The 21,585-nt window shown below is 35.6% G+C and overlaps 1 protein-coding gene and 1 long non-coding RNA gene across 4 annotated transcripts in view; one reads left to right on the forward strand and one right to left on the reverse strand.

Annotated features, from left to right (window-relative positions):
- Positions 1–21,585, forward strand: part of LOC149651577 (uncharacterized) — an 80,647-nt gene that overhangs the window by 38,236 nt on the left and 20,826 nt on the right. The window contains exons 3-22 of one of the 2 annotated variants that reach the window (XM_089848545.1): positions 6,301–6,511; positions 6,730–6,831; positions 6,900–7,016; positions 13,662–13,793; positions 14,513–14,635; positions 15,445–15,696; positions 16,323–16,445; positions 16,858–16,980; positions 17,082–17,450; positions 17,642–17,767; positions 17,968–18,225; positions 18,292–18,426; positions 18,520–18,648; positions 18,791–18,898; positions 19,016–19,399; positions 19,758–19,895; positions 20,078–20,197; positions 20,366–20,632; positions 20,712–20,816; positions 20,878–21,528. In XM_089848545.1, coding sequence (XP_089704671.1) covers positions 6,301–6,511; positions 6,730–6,831; positions 6,900–7,016; positions 13,662–13,793; positions 14,513–14,635; positions 15,445–15,696; positions 16,323–16,445; positions 16,858–16,980; positions 17,082–17,450; positions 17,642–17,767; positions 17,968–18,225; positions 18,292–18,426; positions 18,520–18,648; positions 18,791–18,898; positions 19,016–19,399; positions 19,758–19,895; positions 20,078–20,197; positions 20,366–20,632; positions 20,712–20,816; positions 20,878–21,528 — 3,973 coding nt within the window. The remainder of the gene's footprint in view (positions 1–6,300; positions 6,512–6,729; positions 6,832–6,899; positions 7,017–13,661; positions 13,794–14,512; positions 14,636–15,444; positions 15,697–16,322; positions 16,446–16,857; positions 16,981–17,081; positions 17,451–17,641; positions 17,768–17,967; positions 18,226–18,291; positions 18,427–18,519; positions 18,649–18,790; positions 18,899–19,015; positions 19,400–19,757; positions 19,896–20,077; positions 20,198–20,365; positions 20,633–20,711; positions 20,817–20,877; positions 21,529–21,585) is intronic. The other variant, XM_089848546.1, reaches the window with a different exon arrangement.
- LOC149651581 (uncharacterized) lies at positions 1,882–4,904 on the reverse strand. 2 transcript variants are annotated; one of them, XR_016370892.1, is made up of 6 exons: positions 3,626–4,904; positions 3,474–3,560; positions 3,213–3,369; positions 3,114–3,143; positions 2,864–3,044; positions 1,882–2,795 (listed from the first exon to the last, which is right to left on the reverse strand). It is a non-coding gene; the product is annotated as an uncharacterized LOC149651581 (long non-coding RNA). The 2 variants fall into 2 exon arrangements; XR_016370891.1 differs by having other exon boundaries at positions 1,882–3,044.

Below are 21,585 nucleotides of genomic sequence, written 5' to 3' on the forward strand. Positions count from 1 at the left end.
AAGCGTAATGTTCCTTCCAAAAGGATGCTACATGATTCCGAGTCAAGTTTTTATTATTTTTTTTTCCGTTTAAAGAGTTAAGCTATAACTCGATCATGGGCCAGGGTCGCCCTGTATATAAACTTTAAATAAGAAAAAATCACCCTAAACCAAAATGTTATAGAACGGGTTTACAAAAGTGGGTCGACAATAGAATTTGAATTTCAACTTAGCCAACCCTTGTAAAGAAAGCCAGAACAGTCACTCCATCGTTACCAGGCTGAACCATGCCAAATGCAAAATTAAAAACAATAATAGATATAACCATAAGTTCATAAGGTATGTTGGCCATAAGTTTGTCAATGGTTACAAACTGGAGCTTGTCATGAAGTCTCCTGTTAACATAGGTCATAGATTCGAGGTAAAGCGAATACCCCTGGTTTTGGCACTGTCAAAGGCTTAGTACAGACTAAATAGGACCTAGATGGAAGTCCTGCAAAACTAGCCGAATGTAGCCATTCAATTCTCGCTTGTCGTTCTCGAACTAGCTCTCAGCATAAATTCGTAAAGATATGTTCTGTTCCATAAGTTTGTCACTTTTACAAACTGGAGCTTGTCATGAAGTGACAACGTGGGGTCATAGATTCAGGGTGAAGCGAATACGCCAGGTGCGACGCTCATTGTTAAAGGCTTAGTAATGCAGACTAAATAGGAAGATGGAAGTCCTGCAAAACTAACCGAGTGTAGTACTTCAATTCTCGCTCGAACTAGCTCTCAGTAAGCCTCTAGCATTACGAAGTATAGGTAGTGTCATACTTATGGAACATATCACTAATAAACTTATGATATAACTAACGAACTAAATAATAAACGAAACCACAATTAATTTATTTATAATCTAATCTATGGAACAACAATTTTTGGGCTGTCGTGTTTTACCGAATGCATGCCCTCACTTTCTCTGTGCTTTTATGCTTTAATCGAGGAAATAACTTTTTTTGGTAACAAAAGATGTGTTAGCTCACGAAATCTCAAGAGAAACGAGATGGAAAATCCCGATAATTTAGCAAATTAAGAACAAGTACTAACGAGACTGAATCACGATTAAGAATATATGGAATAGGAAGTTTATTCGTTTCTTTCTTTTCTTCAATGATATCTTAGGCGATTTTGTTTCTTAAATGCGTGGGAAGCTATTTTCTTTGATCTGTTGGATTTAAACCAGTTTTAGATCATGGGTGTGATACGATTCGGATTTTTGGAAAATTTATTGTAGGGAGGCCCATAGACAAGCATTTTGGAAAATGTATTTATTTTTTTTAATTGTTTTTCCATCTGGTCTTACTCATTGCTACCGAATTAGTTTTGAATTATTAGAAAAATGGACCTTTTTTAGGCTTAAATTTATATTATTTGAAAATGAACATTATTTATTTGAATGATTTGTTTAATGGCAGTTGCGAAGTAGCTTCGGTTTCCAATTGAAGACCTCGTTTAACTCTATCGTGCATGAATAATTTAGTAGTGATTAGTACCGGTTAGTTAGTATTGATTTTGAATAAAATTTATAGAGAAAAAATAGACCTTTTTAGGCTTAAATTTATATTATTTGAAATACACCGCGTTTGGTATTTATTTCAATGATTGTTTAAGGCTAGTTGCGAAGTAGCTTCGGTTTCCAATCGAAGACCTCGTTTAACTCTATCGTGCATGAATAATTTAGTGTTTAGGCATCGCTTAATTAAAATACTTTTACTCATTTGAAAAAATACTTCTGTAGTAAAATAAATACGCGGCTTATGTCCGCGTCTCGTTAGATTTTTAGGAAAAACGTGCGAAATTCGTCTGCACGTTCACGAAACCGATTAAGTAGACCAAAAAGGGGAAAAAAAAATAAACGTAGACAGGATATTTTATTTTTTATTATTTGAAAAGTGAAACAACGACCCTGATATTTCTTTTTTTATTCGACGTTGCGTTTCTGTAACTTCTTATATACATTTTTACGTAACTTGAGATTATAATTCGCGATTATTTGTTAAATTGTGGGCGGTTTTCAACTCTTTGAAGATATTTTTTTTTCAATTGCAAATATCCGGCCCGACGTTGGTATAAAGCCAACTTGACCGTAAAAAACGCCGGCGTTTTATAAAATAAATTCCAAAGAAACAAATCTTACTATAAACACTAGAGCGTGAAATTACTGATATAGCAATAGCACCCTCGTTAAGATTCAAAACGAATGAACCGAATTGAACTGTCTCATTTTCAAGGGTATATTATTTATATTAGTTATTTTATTTTTAGTAAATGTAATAAGCTTAATTTAATTTAATCTTCTTTAAAATATTACGTTCCAACAATAATAATAATACATAAATCCAATACAATATTTAAGCTGGATTATTTAAAACGAGCTTAAGAAATACCAAAACCATAAATCGTCTCGCAAAACAAAGCATTGTCTTCGAGAGAGAAAAACACCATCAGAATTTAAATTTATGATATTTTGTTTACACTTAGATTTAAATCACATCATATACAACAATCGTATAAACATCGAGATAAAAAAGAGTTTAAACCTCAAAATCTCAAGGACATCTTTCAAAAATTATAGCGGAAGTTTAATGTTCTCATATTTCAATTTCTATTTTACCGAAATAAAATTAAAAATTGAGAATCTTCTTCGTAACTTACGATCATCTTTAAACGATAATAAGATGTTCGGATTTTGAGGTCGCTAACTTTCTTAAAGGCGCCAGTGAGTCAGGGTATAGATTTACACCTGCGGTTCAACCCCTTCCCACGACGTTAATCTACAGGGGTGTAAAAAACACCCTTAAGAAACCATCCTTACACGTCAACCATCCCAGTTTGAAGTTACATCGAAGTTAGGCTTAAGTCACCCTTAGGTTTAAATTTTGGCGTAGGATAAAGCTCAGTGCAAAGAAAGCTCGATTCCTACGTGTATAATTTCTTTTTTTAATCGTACGGAAATCTTCTTAAAAAGGAGCGCCCGTGGCAAGGTCGCTTTGTAGATCTTCAGCTCATCTCCTCAGTTAAGTCTAAAAAGAAAAAAGGTCTACGCTCTATGTAACCATTAAAAAATAGAGGCCTATACCTTGCCCACCTACCAGTCCTCTTATAAACCCGGTTTTTTTTCTCTATAATCACGATTAAAGGAATGGTAATGCACATTTATTATTTCTTTATAGGCCTAAAAGTGTACACACATTTCTTATTTCAGAATTAGGCTTAACAATGTTGTGTTTGCGTTAGACCAAAATCGTTTCTTCAAGGTGTTTGAAATTGAATTGTACAGTACTTAAAACTTAGTTTTAGTATCAGTCCAGGATGCGATTAATAATGTTTGAATAAGGCTTAGCGAATCTGAAATGTTTTTATAGTTTTCATTGTCGTGGTTACTGGTTAGGCTTAACTGAAGTTGTTCTTTTGGAAAATTAGGCTTAGCACGCATTCGCGTTTAACCATACCTTTAAAACGGGCGAAGACATTCTTCAACGCATGATGGAAGACTAAAATTCATAAGACATTTAAACCATCTTAGTTCATCCAGTTTTCTAAAAAGAAAAACATCATAGCTCTGTCTGTCTTTGCTATACATCTTTAGAAAGGGTTGTCTTACGACTTCAAGAAGAGATTGAGTCCATTAGCGATTTTCAACGGTGCTATTTTGTTTTTCATTGCATTTACGATGTCATTATAAGGTCTTAAACTCGTGGTTGAGACTGTGTGGTTTTTTTTTTTTTTTTTAATTACAAATTTTTACCCCTTTACCTTCTAAATTATCTCTCCAAGAGCTGTAGTAATGATCTTGATAAACCCGTGTCTTTGATTGTTATTTAATTGTCATTAGAAATCTAATTGAAGCTTATAATTTGTAACTAATTAATGATAATTAACAATTTTATCAAAATACTGACAGGTTTTTCGGTCTAATTTTGGCATATCCCAGTTAAGCCTTGGCGAAAAGTTAAGCCTCGGTCAATGGCTCTTGACAAGGCTTAGCAATAGCTAAAAAATCACCGGATAAGTTTTTTTAAAACATGCTTAAGCAATCGGAAAATCCCAATTATGTATCGTGTCAGACACTACCAATATACGTGCAAATTGAAATGGTCTCAAGTCTTCACGACTTGTAAAAATTTGAAAATCACGCCAAGACCTAGAACGCATGTTAGAAATTTTGACCCTGGCACCTTTTTTCTTTTTTTTTTTTTTTGGTTAACATTATTATTTATATTTAATAACTTTAATCAAGTTTTGAAATCGTGCCTAAATTATCCCTTTTCAATCAAAAATAATAATAATACAAAAATAAATACAGTGTAGCGCTCGCTATGAGTAATAGATTTATAAAAATACCACATGAATATTGATTAGAAAGTGGTGACCAAAAGAGCTACTCATCTTTGATAAAAAACAAAGTCTTAAGATGTTTTGGGAGAAATGAATTTCCTCTTTGAAATTGCCAATTTTGAAGGGTTTCATCACAATCAACACCAACCCATGTCCGAAGGGTAAAGTAGGCCAAATATATTTGACCAATGTACTAAACACTGTTTTCAACCCTACGATGTTTAACATTGCATATTCATACGTCTTACCTTTCCCCATATTATCAAGTTTTATTGAACAAAATTATGGCAATGGCCAAGACTGGAAGACAATTGACATTGTTATTTTTTTTTTTAATGAAATTATCCGGAATTCATTTATTAAGTTAAAGTTTTCCTTCCCATGGTCACTGGCAGTCCAATTTGATTCGGCTTCTTCTTTGACCGCGGTAAATAATTTCCCGGCGGCGGAACAATGGGAAGCGATGACATAACGTGACTAATGTAGGGGAAGTTTGCTAAGCCTCGTCTTCTGTTTTATTTTACACTTTTTACAGTTTTAGAAGGTCAAATTAGGCCCAGTTTACCTTTAAAGTAGCTAAAAGATAGTAAATAAAACGAAAATACCACCCAAGTAAGGGTTAACAACGTGAAATCGTGAAATTGACCTGTTTTAAAAGACTTATTGCTAAGACTTTGCTGCTGAATTTTCTTTTTCCTTTTAAGCCTAATGTTTAGTTAATGGTTGACCTTTAGGGTTGCAACCTTGGGGGAAATTTTGCTATCTTTTAAGAAATAGAAGAGGATAACACACACTTATTCTTCGATAACTGCAAGAACATTAACTACAATTTTACAAGTAGCAAAACGAATTTCAAAAGACAAGGATTCAAATATATTTAAAAAAAAGTAGTAAAAAACCAGCCCACGCCAACTTCGCCAAGTCTTAAACCATTGTTGAGGTTTTTGTCTAAACTCCAAGGCATATATAGTCGAACAATAGGATTGTCCAGTGATGTTTTTCACGAAGCTACTGTCTGTCTGAACATTGCGGAACTATATACCTACATTTGAAACGTTATTACCTTTGCTACAAGTTACTTTTTTTTAAAAAGAAAAATAATTATCTAACCCTAAAGAATGAATGTTTTCAGTATTGGCAGTTGTCTGCGTTTATCATGTTGAAGGCCATTTTATAATAACATTTGGTGCCATTACGCGTATAACCACAGACTTTACAGACTTGAAAAAATTGGAAATACCTGAAACACGCGGTTAATTATTACATAAAATATTTATCATTCACTTTTTTGAATAACCTGAAAATTAATGGTTTATCATCTATTCAAATTTTGTCTAAATTTTGCTTTAGTGATGGGAAATCGTTTAAATTTTCAAGGCCTTCTTATTCGTAACTTTTTCTTTAAATATTTTGCCAAAATTCCTTCAGTGTTATAGAATTTTATTATACAATAATTTGTTTTCACTAAATTGATTTGCGCGATTAGCTAAGTCACCTTAAGTTAAATATGCTCCGTACTGTTTTTGTTCAATGATTGTCGATCGACCACGCGTCACCTAAAGTGCTTCCTTATTTGTAAATAATTGCATTTGCGATGACCTTATAACTTTAGGTCTTCCATAGAAGGTCTTTCTTTTATATAAAATCATCTTTAATTGATTTAATTGATGTGTTACTGTGTTAGGAACTTCGTGTGTCACCTTGAAGTTTAATAGAAACAAATATTTTTCTTTAAATCCTTTTATTGTTTTTGACCTACTGGGTCTCATTTTTTTGAAGGTCTTATCCAAGTCTTATTAACCCGCATTTGCATTTATAATGCTTATAACACAAATAATATACTTTTATAAATACCGTGCATGGACTTTAGGAACTTTAATTTACATTTAATTGAGTATTTATTTATTTATTAAATTGCTTTTCTTAATTAATTTCTCGCAGGTGTCAGCCACGTATAGTCCGAATTATGTTTACGCGCCAGCCCAACGAGAAATATTTGTCTTAAACTTAGAAGATGGCTATTTTGGTTGCCAAGTCAACGAGTCAGTAGATTTTCTACAACTATTCGAATTGTCTAAACTATGCGATGGTGTCCCGCAGTGTTACCTCGGCTCTGATGAAGTCGCCAACGAGCTCAAATGCATGGATAGACGTAAGTTAATACTATACTTTCCCTTCCAATTAGCCCATATCTTCACCTTTCACCTATTTGAACGATCTTAAGCCTAATTTGGTTCTTTCCCGCCATTTTTGTTAAGCCTAACTCTCGACCTTTTGATCCTAAGATAGTTCGCGCCTTATACACGAATGAATCTTTCCCGCCATTTTTGTTAAGCCTAACTCTCGATATTTTGACCTTTTTCCACATAGATAACTGCCATCCTAAGATGCCAAAGTGCATCAACGGCGTTTGTCTGGACCATTTGTGCTATTGTAACGATGGATTCGGCGGCAAAGGCTGCGAAATGCCTGGTACGTCAAGGAAAACAATACTAAGCCTAATGTTTCGCGCTAAGCCTATTGAATTTTCATTTGTTTAGACGAAAACGAATGCAAGTACAGGCCGTGTGACGTGTTCTCGCATTGTACAAATACTATGGGATCTTTCTACTGTTCCTGTTACCCCGGTTACGAAGGGGACGGGTTTGAGTGCCAAGGTAAGACTCCAAATTTTTATACCGTGACGTAACTAGGCTTTTTTGAACTTTATCCGTCTTAATTAAATAGAAAAATCTAATTATAATTCGTCTAATTACGAAATTTTACTCTTGTTAAAAAACAACCCACACTTTTGAGACTTCGTTAGTCGTTTCTGCATCGTTGAACTCGGATGAATAACACTTTTTCTTAAAAGAATTAGGCTTAACGAACTCTAAGGTACAAACTAATCCCTCGCAATAATCTTAAGTTGATTAAACGCCTTGGATTAGTGTTAAAAAGTCACTTCATTTTCGTAGCGTAGATTAACTACCTTCGCTCCCTTCAACAATTGTTAGATAATCTTTCTTTTGTCGAGGTAATGTCCCGTTTTTATATTTGGGCGGTTTATGACCGTTATTTTTAGGTCTTCTTTGTTGGGATTTTTTTAATACCGATATAGGATAATTTAATTAACGCTGACGTAGTATATTTATTTTGAATTATAAAAAATTATTTTGATTAATTCTTTTCTTGAAATTGAATAGGATGGTTAAATGGTGAAACAAGTTTTAATTTTGATTCCTGAACTTTTGAAAATTACGCGGGAAAAGATATACTGCAGTTAATTATAGGCCCGAATTAGGCCTGCCTATTATTTCTTAGCTTTTCCCGCCAACAGATTAAAATTAGGGTTATGAGTGTTCTCATTGAAATTACGTGGGAAAACGTATACTGCAGTTAGTTACAGACCCGAATTAGGCTTATTATAATTATTTCTTAGCTTTTTTCCCGCCGAAAGATTAAAATTAGGCTTAAGAGTGTTCTACAATGAATAAAATTAGGCTTAGGAGTATAACATCAAGTTGAAAATTAGTTTTAGTTCGTGTTCTTCTTATAAAAGACAACAAAGGTGTTAAAAATAACTCCTTTACCTCACTATACAACCACTTATTCTTGGAAAAAAAGGAAAGTGTTCTGAAAAGAAAATAAAATAGTTTTACAGGTTCTTTTTACATTCATAAAAAAGCGTAAAAACCTCTCACTTAAGTCAGACATTTACATAACCTAGTTCCTAGTTTCCTAAGAAAGTCAATTAGAAAAACATTTTTGCGGTAAACTTCTTATATCGTCTCTTAAAATATTGGGTAATTTTTGGTAATTTACACCGTAAAAAAAGAGAAAGAAACGTAAATACTTTAACCTGGTTAAATTATTAGCTAATTAGTGTCTAGATTATTTATAATTATTAAATATTTCCACATGAACGAGTACTTTTAATTAAATATATCTTATCTAAAACCGGACATGTTGTTATTACATCCAAACTTCGCTTATTGAACATCACGTAATACAACTTGTATTAATATATATAGAGGAACCTGCATAGGGAGAGGTGACTGAGCTCTAATGATTACGTCATGAGACAGTCAACAACGAGTCGTTGCACTTAGTTGGCCCCCAGGGACCCATGGGTCGTGTGATTCGCGTACGAAATTAGATTCTAGGGGTTCTTCTCCTTCTTCAAGTATGACTTAGAAGTCTTAGCCTTAGTTATACCCCTTTTAAAACGTTTAAAATCACTTGGTGTTACCGGAAACCATAATAATTGTTTAAAAACGATCTTTCCTCATTGTTTGGAGAAAAAGATCTCGCCCTTTTTTATATTTAAGCAGGGTGATGGGTGAAGCACCTTTTCTTTTGTTTTACTGCCAATTTTCTATGGCGAGAAATTGACGGAGAAGAATTTTAACTTAAGAAAGTGTTTGTCTCTTTTGGTGCGTTAATGAGCTTTGAAATTGGTTAGTTTAGATTTCAAAGGGAGGCTGCATTGTTACCCCCGAGATGTTTTATTAATTCAACTTTTAAAGAAATATCGAAGTCTAATTCATTATTTTTAAAGAAATATCTAAGCCTAATTCATTATTTTTAAAGAAATATCTAAGCCTAATTCATTATTTTTGAAGATATATCTAAGCCTAATTCATTGTTTTTAAAGAAATATCTAAGCCTAATTCATTATTTTTAAAGAAATATCTAAGCCCAGTTCAATATTTTTAAAGAAATATCTAAAGCTTATTCCTAATTCGTTAGGCTCCTTAAGTGAAATACTATCCATAATTTCTAAGCCTAGTACCTTCAAAACAAAGTGATAAGCCTAATTTTTAGTTGAAGAGATTTAACTAAGCCTAAATCAAAGTTTTTAAGACAAATTTAAGCCTATTTCATAATTAGTTGCCATCCACTTTATTTTTAAAACTAATATTTAAGCCTAATTTCAAACTATTCCATCATCTCTTTATTACAAGTATTAACTGGTTTTAACTCGTAACTGTTTCTTAATACTTCTTCAACCTACGCCCGTTTTTATTCTCCGTCCGTTGAAGTTAAGTTAATAACGCATGCGCAATTGGGTTTAATTCACCCGTTTTTTTATTACCGTTTCAAAACGCCCACGGAAATCGTCTTTATCAAAAAAAATTATCTCTTTTTTTAAAAAAAAAAAAAAGATTTACGCACCCCAAGTTGCAATCCCGCCAAAAAATTAAGATGATCAAGAGATGAAATCATCAAAAAAAAGATTCGTGAAATTTATTTTCTTAAAAGACCTCATTAAATATAAATAAAAAATGGCCCTAACCAGTCAAGCAGATGGTTGCAAATTACTTTGAAATAAAACATGATAGCGTGGGCAGAGCGACTCTTACCTGGTCGCAATTCATTTGCATATGTCACTCGCTTAAAAAGAGGCAACATGAATGTAAATTAGAAAAAGTACCTGTACATATATATAAGGATATTTAAATATTATTCTGTCCATGAAACTCAAGTAACTGTTAAGCCTAATTCAACAGAACTTAAGTGTTTTTACCTCTAAGGTCAAGATAGATATGTCCCTGAGGCACTGCCGCAACTCACCTGGATATCTTCTTCTAGACCTACACACTTTTTATTTTCCGTTTATCTTTAGGTCTGCCTCCTAACTTAAACGCATAAGGAAAGGATTGATTTGACCCTTGACCTTTATTTCCTATTACATATTCACCTCACGCAATCAATGTCCTAAAACCTAAATCTTCAATAGGGTTGTTATGACTACACATCAAAGGAAGCTTTTGTTATATTGAAATTAATAAATATATATAATTGAAAGAGTTTGATATTTAGTTAGGTCTGAAGTTGTTTCTAGTTAAACTGGCTTCTCTTTATTTTTTACGACATTGACCCATATGGACGAAGGGGATATACAATTTAACTAAAACAATAGGTTGGTTTATCTATACACAAACTTTTAACAGAACGGAAGCTGAGATAGACCCGCCTGTATCGAAGACAGGGCCTTCAAGTGTCGTATTCTTTTCTAGGATCCGTTTTTCGTTTAGTTTGCGTAATAGTTTTCAAAGAAATATTGAACTCGTCTTCAGGGATGATTCAAAATTAAGCAGATGTTCGTTAGGTTACTCTGATAGTGATGAGCTGTACCTTTTTTAGATGCATACATCCTTGGCACATTATCAAAAAGAAATAAATACGCTATAGCGAAAAGCAGCTGTTGATTTCTCACGTTATTAAACATGATAATATTAGTTTTAAAATCGTGAATATCACGTTAATTTTCATCCTTAATCAAGGATAAGGTTCAAGGGGTTTTGCAAGACATAGATTTACACCTCTATCGTAGGCGTATTTCAATAAAACTGACCACATTAGAGGGACTCGCAGAGCTGGAAATAAGCACAGGACACTGGACATTGTCCAATACAATTTAAAAATGTCCCATAATTGTTTTTAAAACTAAGGTGTCACTGGGCATTTTGACCAATAAATTTTCCGAAGTTTTGATAGCTTGACTATGAAAATGTGACACTATTTTTGCACACTCCAGTATACAATGTCCTATTTGGTCCTATAAATTTTCCAGTCAAAGGGGGTGTCACTGGACAAATGTCCTATAAGTATTTTTTCTTATTTCCGGCCCTGGGGACTCGGACTTCACCTATGACGGATTACCATAAGTTTATAAGATATGTTCCATAAGTATGACACTTCCTATACAAGATCGTAATGCTAGAGGCTTACTGAGAGCTAGATAGCTACACTCGGTTAATTTGCAGGACTTCCAATTTCCTATTTAGTCTGTACTAAGCCTTTGATAGTGAGCGCCTCACCAGGCGTCGCTTCACCTCGAATCTATGACCTACTTCAATCACTTCATGAGAAGCTCCAGTTTGTAACTAGTGACAAACTTATGGAACATATCTTATGAACTTATATTACAATTAATACAAACCAATTTAAATTAAAACTTTACTCATACCACTCACTATCTATTAAAAAAAAGAACCCATAATTATAAATTACTTCTATATCATCTTCCCTTCAAATCAGAGATAAATTCCAAATTAAACGTCACATTTTTATTCAAACTTTAAGAGAGGAGAAAAAAGCCTTTTAAGTAACAGATTGATAGGCTTAACGACCCCGGCATTATCTCCACTCATTAGGCTTAGTATTTAGTTACAAACGATTTGCCGTGATTTTCTTTGAAAGAGCGCGGTTTAAGGTTAAGTCGATACACGTTTAAACGTATTATTCCGTAGCGTAAGTTAAAGAAAAGTAATCATATTTTCATTGTTGAACGTGCAAAAAAAAGAAAGACTTATTCTGGTGGGCTTTGACACCGAAGGCCAACAACTTTTTTTACCTGTATAGTTAAGTCTAATCGTAACCAGGCTACCTTTAGCTAGCTACCACCGTAAGAAGGGAAGACCTTATTTTTAAGAAGTTAAAAGTGATCACGATTTTATTATACATTGAAGTCTCTATTATTATCTTATTAGGCCTAACCAGATGTTAAGATTTTCTTGACGTGTAGATCAAATCTCGTATGTCCGGTTCCATCATAAAATTTGCATGACATCATATATTTTAATTTAAGTAGGGCTTGAAGAATGAATTTTCTTCAGACGGTTTTATGTTTTACTTAATTTTTATTATTTTTAAATGCTAGCGGAAGTTTTAGAGCTAGTTTTTATGGCAATTTACGCCCTATGTAGGTTTGTAACAGGAAAAAGTTTACAAATTTTCATAAGAATATGAGGGTTTTTTTTTATAATCACCGACGTAGGTGTTACGTTTTTGAGTGACTAATTCTTTTTGTAGTTAAATTGATCAATAGTCAAATTCGTGATGCTTATACGTTCACTATATTGAGAATAAATTTATAAAATATTAGTCAAAGCAAGAAGGTTTAAATTCGCCACATTTCTAGCGTTATCACCAGTCCAAACGTAGGTCCGGAGTTAGTCCCCGCCTCTAAATTACAACCAGAATCTCACAGGTTCTTGAAAACTCACATCAGCGCGACGCGAAAGATGAAAATTACGGATTTTCCGATGAGGAGAGGCGAAATAGCCCGGCCTCCTTTTACGTCCCCCCTTGTATTTTGAAAGGGGGACTGGGACTATGGCGCGCGAATACTTAGGCATCTTATACCTTCTCCCTAGTAAACTAGATATCGCTTCTTGGTCAAAGCTTTTGAAACGCAAGGAAATTGTTCCATAAAGAAGATTATTTTACATTTTTGGCCGCCATTTTTCAAGATGGCGACGGATTGGGAAAATATTTCTTAAAGCGTAACTACTACTTGATATTAACGTCCCTACAAAATTTTAGCCTCCTATTTAAAGCGGTTTGGGTGGGACTTAGGTTTTCAGTCAGTTAAAAACCAAATATATATATACAGGGTGTTTGTGAAAAGTCCATCAATAATGAAAGGGCGTATTTATTGGGCCATTTTGAGTCGAAAATGTTCTATGACATTTTGCCGTCCGAGCCACGGTTTTCGAGTTATGATTTGAATATTTTAGGGATGACCCCTTCATTAAATTAGCGCTGTCTTTCAATTTCTTAATTAAATTTAAGGGGTCATCCGTAAATTACTCCAATCATAACTTGAAAACAGTGGCCCGAACGGAAAAATGTCATAGAACATTTTCGACTCAAAATGGCCCAATAAATACGCCCTTTCATTATTGATGGACCTTTCACAAACACCCTGTATACATATACAATCTGAAATTTCATCTAAATCTATAAGATGTTTAAGACGGTTTAAGATTTACTCTAACACACGAATAATCGTAATTTTATTCCTGTAAACTGAATTTTGTGCCAAATAAACACGAAGGACGAAAAGAAAAACTTAAACACTCACTACAAGACGTTTTTGATACCATTTCAAAAAAACGACCCAAAATTTTCTAACGTTTCATGGCCAAATACCACGTCCACTTTTTCTCGGTTTTTCTTATGCAAATATTACCTACACACACCAGACGTTAAAATACATAATTTAAACTTAGTGAAAACGTATTTCGCCACCATGTTGTATAAAGAGACCGTACATACTCTGTCACATTTTTTTTCTTTTCTAAAACTTCGTACTGTACATTTTGGGAGCCAATCCTTAAAAATTTCAACACTATTTTATTTGAAAAGAATTTTAAAAGAAAAACAAGAAAATAAAGAATATACTCCAGACGATTTAGTTGGTTGGAATTTGTAGTTTATTTTCATAATAAACAAGAGGTTTTAAGTTTTAAGAAAAACATCTTTTGAAATTACATTTTTTTTCTCTTATACGTTTTATATTTTCTTTTTAGATATAAATGAATGTGAGATTCCCAGGCTGGCAGGTTTATGCGTTGAAAATTCCGAATGTTGTAATTTGCCAGGACATTACGTTTGCAAGTGTTTACCAGGTTACGTTGGCAACGCTACAGTATCCTGTACAGGTAAGAATTAAATTAACATGGCTTACAATTAGGTTTAATTATAATTAAGTAGAATAGGCGGCTTTTCGGAGGCAAAATGTCGTTAGTTGTTAATATTTGGTTCAAACTATTAGTTGTTAATCTTGGGTTTAACCTATTAGTTAGTTGTTAATATTGTGTTTAAAGTAATTGTTGATCTTGGGTTTAAACTATTAGTTTGTTGTTGATCTTGGGTTTAAACTATTAGTTTGTTGTTAATCTTGGGTTTAAACTATTAGTTAGTTGCTAATCTTGGGTACAAACTATTATTTAGTTGTTAATCTTGGGTTTAAACTATTAGTTGTTTATCTTGGGTTTAAACTATTAGTTGTTAATCTTGGGTACAAACTATTAGTTGTTAATCTTGGGTACAAACTATTAGTTGTTAATCTTGGATTTAAACTATTAGTTAGTTGTTAATCTTGGATTTAAACTATTAGTTAGTTGTTAATCTTAGGTTTAAATTATTAGTTAGTTGTTAATCTTATGTTTAAACTATTACTTGTTAACCTAGGGATTTAACTATTATAGAATAATACATCGTTTTAACGTAATTCGGTTAAAACTTCAAACGAAACCAAAGCAAGCGTAGTAGAAACGTGTTAAACCAAAAATATTTCATAACTTGACATATGAACCATACACGATTTTTAAACAATAAATCTTCAAGCACCTACAAACTCTTTCTCGTTATTTCTTAGACGTGGATGAATGTTTGAATCCCGATTGTTGCGGACGTAATGCTCAATGCCATAACACGCCAGGCAGCTTTCAATGTACTTGCCCACCAGGTTACTCGGGAGATCCAGACCACGAATGCTACGGTGATTTGAATTTGAAATTATTATTCTTTTTTGTTCCATATTGAAGAGTCAGTTTTAATACCACTTGACAGTAGTATCAATTGGGGGAAAATACTCGTATTGTTCCTTCAACTATTCCCAAGTAGTTTTGACCCTAAGTTAAATGGTTTCGAGAATCTTGAAACTAAAAAGAGACCGGTAGTTTTAACATTTGCCTTATAGAAGATGTCTACGTGAAAGAAGATTAACGATTCTTAATGGTTTTTTGGGGAGATTCTCTGAATGTAAAATAGATCTTTTTGTTTCCTTAAGTTATTGACCCACTAAGATATATACTATAATACCCTGGGTCCCTGGATTTGAGTTTTGCTTCAAAATAATTTTCTCGACCCCTGTATTTAGTATCATTATTTTGGTATTGTTGGAATGTTGGATTTAAAAGAGGACAATTTGAGAGGTATCACACCCTTAAGACCGTTCTCATTAACATTTAATATCAATTAAATATTGACAAAGTCCATAGAGCTTTTCTTTATATATTTATGCTATATTTTGTTCAAAAGAGCGTATGAAATAATGAATATAACGTACGTTTTCTTACTGGAGTGTTAGACCTCCCTGTGAATCAGATCATGACGTAATGTTGTGTAGGGACCCTAATTGGCTACCCTAGACCTAACTTAACACGTCATATCTCCCAACTTTGCAAACTTCGTTAGTAACTTCCATGTTTGCAGTCCAATAGTTGTTATGGATACAGACTTATAACGTAGCAAATTCTGTTTGACTTAGTCGTAATTTTGGTTTTGGTATTGTAATTGTACGCGCAGATATCGACGAATGTAGCCGAAACCCATGCGGTGCTGGAGCCATATGCAGCAACGTGGTTGGTGGATATAAATGCGCGTGTCCTCATGGTTATCGAGGTAATCCCACACCGGAAGCTGGTTGCGTCGACATAGACGAATGCCAAGAACTAACTTACCCTTGCGGACAACTATCCAATTGCGTTAACACACCCGGTAGCTTCTACTGCCAATGTCCCGAAGGTTATACCGGAAATCCCAGACAAGGATGCATTGGTAAGTCTCTAGATACTTTACCGACCTAAAGAACGCGTCATTACCACGCAGGCCTAATCAAACTAGTTATGTATAGTATATATACTTATTATTAATTACCTTGTTAAAAAGGTGAGCGAGTTTCTCACGTTTCGTGTGACTAAAGCCATAGTTAATTACCACAATACGCTCTTCAGGCAGCTCGATCTACCGATCCCAGTTTAATTAATGAGCTCTGATTAAAAAGCGTGAGGTTTGGGATGTAATTTTCGACGCCAATATCTGATTAATGATATCATTTAAAACAAGAGCCTAGAACCGCCGCCGCCGTCTTAGATACCTCCCAACTTCAAGAATTATTATATTATTGTTATTATAACGAAAACTTTCAAGTTTCCACTTTCTTTAAAACTGGTTTATAAATTCAACTTTTTAATAAGCACCTATCCAAACAGTAGATTCGATTTTTCAAAAAAAAAAAAAAAATGAAAAATCATATTTGAAACCACTTTCTTCGCTCCTTCACTAAACATGGGTGGAAACATAGAAGGGTTTAATTAAAATCTGTCTAAGAGTGTCTTCGACCTCTGAAGGAAAAGCGGAGACGTATCTTCAAAACTAATATTTGATACATTATTTTCTTGAAGATATTAACGAATGTCCGCGAGCTTGTGGGGCGAATACGGAATGCACCAACACTCCTGGAAGTTATAAATGTCAGTGCAAACCAGGATTTAAAGGAGACCCCTATTTGTCAGCCGGTTGCTACGGTAAGACCTGTTTTTAATTACGTAATTTTAATACTTCCTGAGTTTGAGAAGATCAACTCGTCTTCACACCATTACCATACTCGTACCTTACCCATCCATTCCTAAGAAGACATTCTAGACCTAAAACTATAAGCAATCACTCTTAATCTGTCATCGATGAAATTTGATAATCATAAATATTTATAACTGCGACTTCGAATTGATTATTTTAAAGTGAAGGGTTCCATTACAATTTTCTTTTCTTTATTTTTTAAATAAAAAAAATGTATAAAATAATGAAGGTTTAAAATTTATAATGTTCATTATTTTACAAAAGAATTAAGAAAATGCCATTGAGGTCCCAATAACTTCTAAATAACAATCATTCTGGTGACGTAACGTCAGTCTTGATTAAGTTGTTTCATTGGTTTAGACGAAGACGAATGTTCGAACCCTAAGGCTTGCGGCGAAAACGCCGAATGTCATAACTTTCAAGGGGGTTACGAGTGTTACTGCCATAAAGGATATACTGGAAATCCATTGTTGGGATGCACAGGTTAGTCACTATGTCTTAAGTTCTCGAGTCTCGCTTAATGTTAAACGGTATACTGGACATGCAAAATTAAATTACCAACTCTTCAATTGTCTCTTATACAGATATTGACGAGTGCCAAAGCCGATCTTGCGCGGATAAGGCCGCGTGTCGAAACTTACCAGGGTCTTATAGTTGCGAATGTCTTACTGGTTACCGAGGAGACGCCAGGGAAGCTTGTACCAGAGATTCGGTTAACGTATCTTGCCGGGGTGACCACGAATGTACCGCGAACGCCGTTTGCGTCGGGTACAATTGCCAATGCAAGAAAGGTTTTCGCATACAAGGTATCGAATGTATTGACGTTAACGAGTGTAGAACTCCCAATATTTGCGGACGATACGCTGCTTGCAAAAACCGAATTGGAACTTACGAATGCGTATGTAAAACTGGTTTCGAAAAGATCGAGGAATTGCCGCAAAGTGGTTGCAGAGGTAAGTGAAGTGTCTTTTTAAAGTACATACTCGGACTTTCGTAACAGCAACATTTTTGAAATTAATCTCGTAACATAAATTTAACGAAATTAATCCAATTAATGTTCTTATTAATTAATTATTTAATCTACTTAATTTTTAACATAATTAATCTCTAACTTTCACCTTCACTACCACGCACCTTCTTAAAGACATAAACGAATGTTCATCTCCCGAATTTCCATGCGGCACCAATGCCAAATGCACCAACAAAGACGGCTCCTACGAATGCTCGTGCCCAGATAATCTTCTGGGTAACCCTAAGGAGTCTTGCAAATGTACGATAACACACTTCTTTTAACAGTAACTTTATTTAATCTTACCATCGCGTATCAGCACCCAAAAATTTATGTCAATATCCTAACGTAGTTTACTCACTTTTCAATACTTAAATTAATTAATTAACTTAACCCTAATAATTAAACCAAACAACAAAAGCTTGTTTTGAAAAGTATTTAATAACCATTCAATTGATTAGCACCCTGTGACGGTGTTGAATGCGGTTCTCACGCGTCATGTCACGTGAACGGTCGAGAAGCCGCGTGTATTTGCGATCTCGGTTTCACCTTTGATCCGACAAACGTCGGCGCTGGTTGTATTGACATCAACGAATGTGATATTGGTCACGGACCATCTGGATTATGCGGACAAGGAGCCATATGTACCAACGTACCCGGAAGTCATCATTGTTCGTGTCCTCCCGGGTTTACGGGAGATCCATTCCGATATTGCGAAGGTAAGCTTGACTTCGCTAAAAGCTAGTCGGTCGATGCTAGAAGTAACTTATCTGATTCTTGATCAGATATCAATGAATGCGATACGCGATATGGTCCAAGTGGAAAATGCGGGGACAGCGCTGTCTGCCGTAACACTTTGGGCAGTTTCGCCTGTACTTGTCCCCCTGGTTTTACCGGAAACGGCCGAGTTAGATGTCAAGGTAAACTTGAGATACTTATAAGTTATATATTCCCTAAGCCTAACGACCGAAAATGTTGTTATAATGGTTGTCTTGATTCTTTCACGCGATAAGATATTAACGAGTGCTCGCAAGCGTACGGACCTAATGGTAAATGTGGCAGCGGGGCCATTTGCACCAATACACCCGGCAGTTTTCAATGTCGTTGCCCGCCAGGAACTAGCGGAGACGCTTTCGATAAATGTAAGCTTAATTATTTATATCCATCTTAGAGGGGAAGGTCTCGGAGAGAGAGAGAGAGAGAGCGAAAAAAAATTAACGCTTGAGGGGATTTTGGTGGCGAGAAAATCGTTCTCTAAGAAAAAATGTTGCAAATTCTTTTCAGGCGTTGTTCCGGTTGAGTGTAGAGAAGATGACCAATGCCCCGGTAAATCATCGTGCCTGGAGAGTAGGTGTTATTGCCGAGCTCCTTATTACGGAGATGATTGCAGACGTAAGTTGATTATAGTATAAAATTATAGGCTATGAAACTTAAGTTTGAAGTAGACCAACAATAGAGAAGTTAGGTTTAGGTGGTAAGTGAAACCGTATGTTTCGGTAATTATTATAGACCCTTGCGACGACATCTTTTGCGGAAACAAAGCCGACTGTCAACTGGACCCTAATGGTCGACCTGTTTGCGTTTGCGCTGCGGGTTACACCGGACGTTCTAACAGTCTACCGGGTTGCGTTGACATCGACGAATGCGCCGCTCAAAGATCACCTTGCGGACAAAACGCCTTTTGCCGAAACACTCAAGGCTCCTACGAATGCGTCTGTCCCCAAGGATACTTCGGGGACGCCTTCCGTGGATGTCTGTCCAACGAACCTCAAGTCATCTGCTCAGAGAAAGTGCCTTGTCCCGCTCAGGAAGAATGCGTAACTACTGGAAAAGCGAATCAATGCGTATGTCTTCGAGGATATACCAGGGACGCACAAAGTGGAAAATGTCGAGGTTAGTGTCTGCTCTCAATTGTTTGACCATAAGAAAATAGAGCCAATTAACCCTAAAAGAAATAGTAACTTATTTGAATGAACCTAACCCATAATAATAACATACCATACTTAATCGGACAATCTCTAGGCCTAAAATCATTCTTCTCCCATTCGTGAACGGTTAAACTAGAACCAATGTACTCGAAGCTTCCCTTCAAACTAAACTTCAACGTTTTGCTACCTTACTAAGCGTTGGTTCCATTTAGCGGAGCGTAAACTTTCGCGAAAAACGATTTAATTCAATAAAAATCGCATTAGCCAAAAGAAAATGACCGTTTTCCATCGTTTACGTGTTTCTTTTTCCTGGTTTACCATAGACGTGAACGAATGCGCGGAATACAAGGGAAAATCTCCCTGCGGTCTCAACGCCTTCTGTATGAATCTTGAAGGAAGTTACGTCTGTCATTGCCCCGCTGGGAACACCGGTAATCCCTATGCCGCTTGCTATCCAGAAGGTAATTTAATTTTTTTTTTCATCTTCTTTTTAAAGCGTTTATAAATGATTTAGTATTTCAGTTCCTGATTTTTTTTTTTTTTGGTTACGGGTCTGAGTTTATAATAATAAATTATTTGATTCCGTGTATTTTGCTTAACGGACCGGTGTGTAATTTCAATTCTTAACCATTTATTTTTGTAGTTACATCTTGCCAACGTGATAATCAATGTCCAGGAAATACTGTCTGTTTGGATGATGGTTATAATGGTCCTCATTGTACTTGTAAACCTCCGTTTGTCAGGGATGGAGAGTATTGTACGAGTAAGTAGATGATGATGATCTTTTATTTAATTTGTAATTTATTAGGTTTGGGTCAGGGTCAACAAAGGTCAAGCAATTGAATTTGCCGCGACTTTTATTAGTTAGGGTCATCAGAGGTCAAGATTTTTAATTAGGCCTGACAATGTTTGGTGTTGTTTTTTTAAATAGTGGTTAGCAGAAACTGTTCTACCACCAACCCATGCCCTGAAAACCAAGAGTGCGTTTTCACTGGTGCTGGATATGGTTATTGTATTTGTCCGAGAGGGTTTACGCTCAATAACGATGGTTTCTGTCGAGATATTAATGAATGCGTTGAAATCCGCGAATACGACGCTTGTGGACGTAACGCCGAGTGTATTAACAGTCGAGGTTCCTACGAATGCGTTTGTCACGCTGGTTATACTGGAAATCCCAGAGAACACTGCGAGATTATTCGTAAGCACCAATTGTGATTTACCATTTTACCTCTCTCTAACGTTAGTGTTTTAAGCCTAAATCTAACGAATATCTACAGAAATTCGATGCAGAGGTGAGACTGACTGCCCGAAGAATATGCAATGTAGCAAAGGACAGTGTCTGTGCTTACCGCCTTTCGTACTTGACGGACAAACTTGCAGACGTAAGTTTTAATTCATAAGTTACGTTTAAGTTCGTGCGATTGAACGAAATATCCGCTGTAGATCCTTGCGATTGGAAACAATGCGGACAGTACGCGACTTGCGTACTTAAAAAACAAGGTCCCGAATGCCAGTGCGTTCCGGGTTGTACCGGAAATCCGCACACTGGTTGTCACGACATTAACGAATGTACCGCGAATTTACCAATTGATCCTAACGGACCATGCGCGGTTGGAGCCACTTGCATTAATTTACTCGGTGGAGTTCAGTGCGAATGTCCACCCGGTACCACGGGTGACCCGTACAAGAACGGTTGCGTCGGAAGCGCAGTTTGTTCACGTGACGATGAATGTCCTGGTCGGGCCGCTTGCGACGCTAGGGGTGGAGGAGTTTGCGTCGATCCTTGTTCGACCTCGCTCTGCGGACCCAACGCTGATTGTATACCCGAAGGACACACGGCAATTTGTAAATGTCAACCTGGTTTTACCGGTGACCCATTGGACTTGGAGAGAGGCTGCATCACACCGTGTCACGGCGTTTATTGCGGAGTTAACGCTCACTGCATCGTCAATTCGGAAAATCAAGGAATATGCCAATGTCAAGAAGGTTTTGACGGAAATCCATGGGCTGGAGCCGGATGTCATCCCGACTACCGATGCTCTAAATCGCGACCTTGCGGTAGTGGTCAAGATTGTCACGAAGGTGTTTGTGTTGGTAAGTACTTAACTTATATTACATTCGTAACAACGTCTTTGCAATAAACGAATCCCT

The sequence above is a fragment of the Phalangium opilio genome, unplaced genomic scaffold (assembly GCF_054372755.1).
Source record: "Phalangium opilio isolate 3A_F unplaced genomic scaffold, DU_Popi_V2 ptg000082l_1, whole genome shotgun sequence".
NCBI lineage: Eukaryota > Metazoa > Arthropoda > Arachnida > Opiliones > Phalangiidae > Phalangium > Phalangium opilio.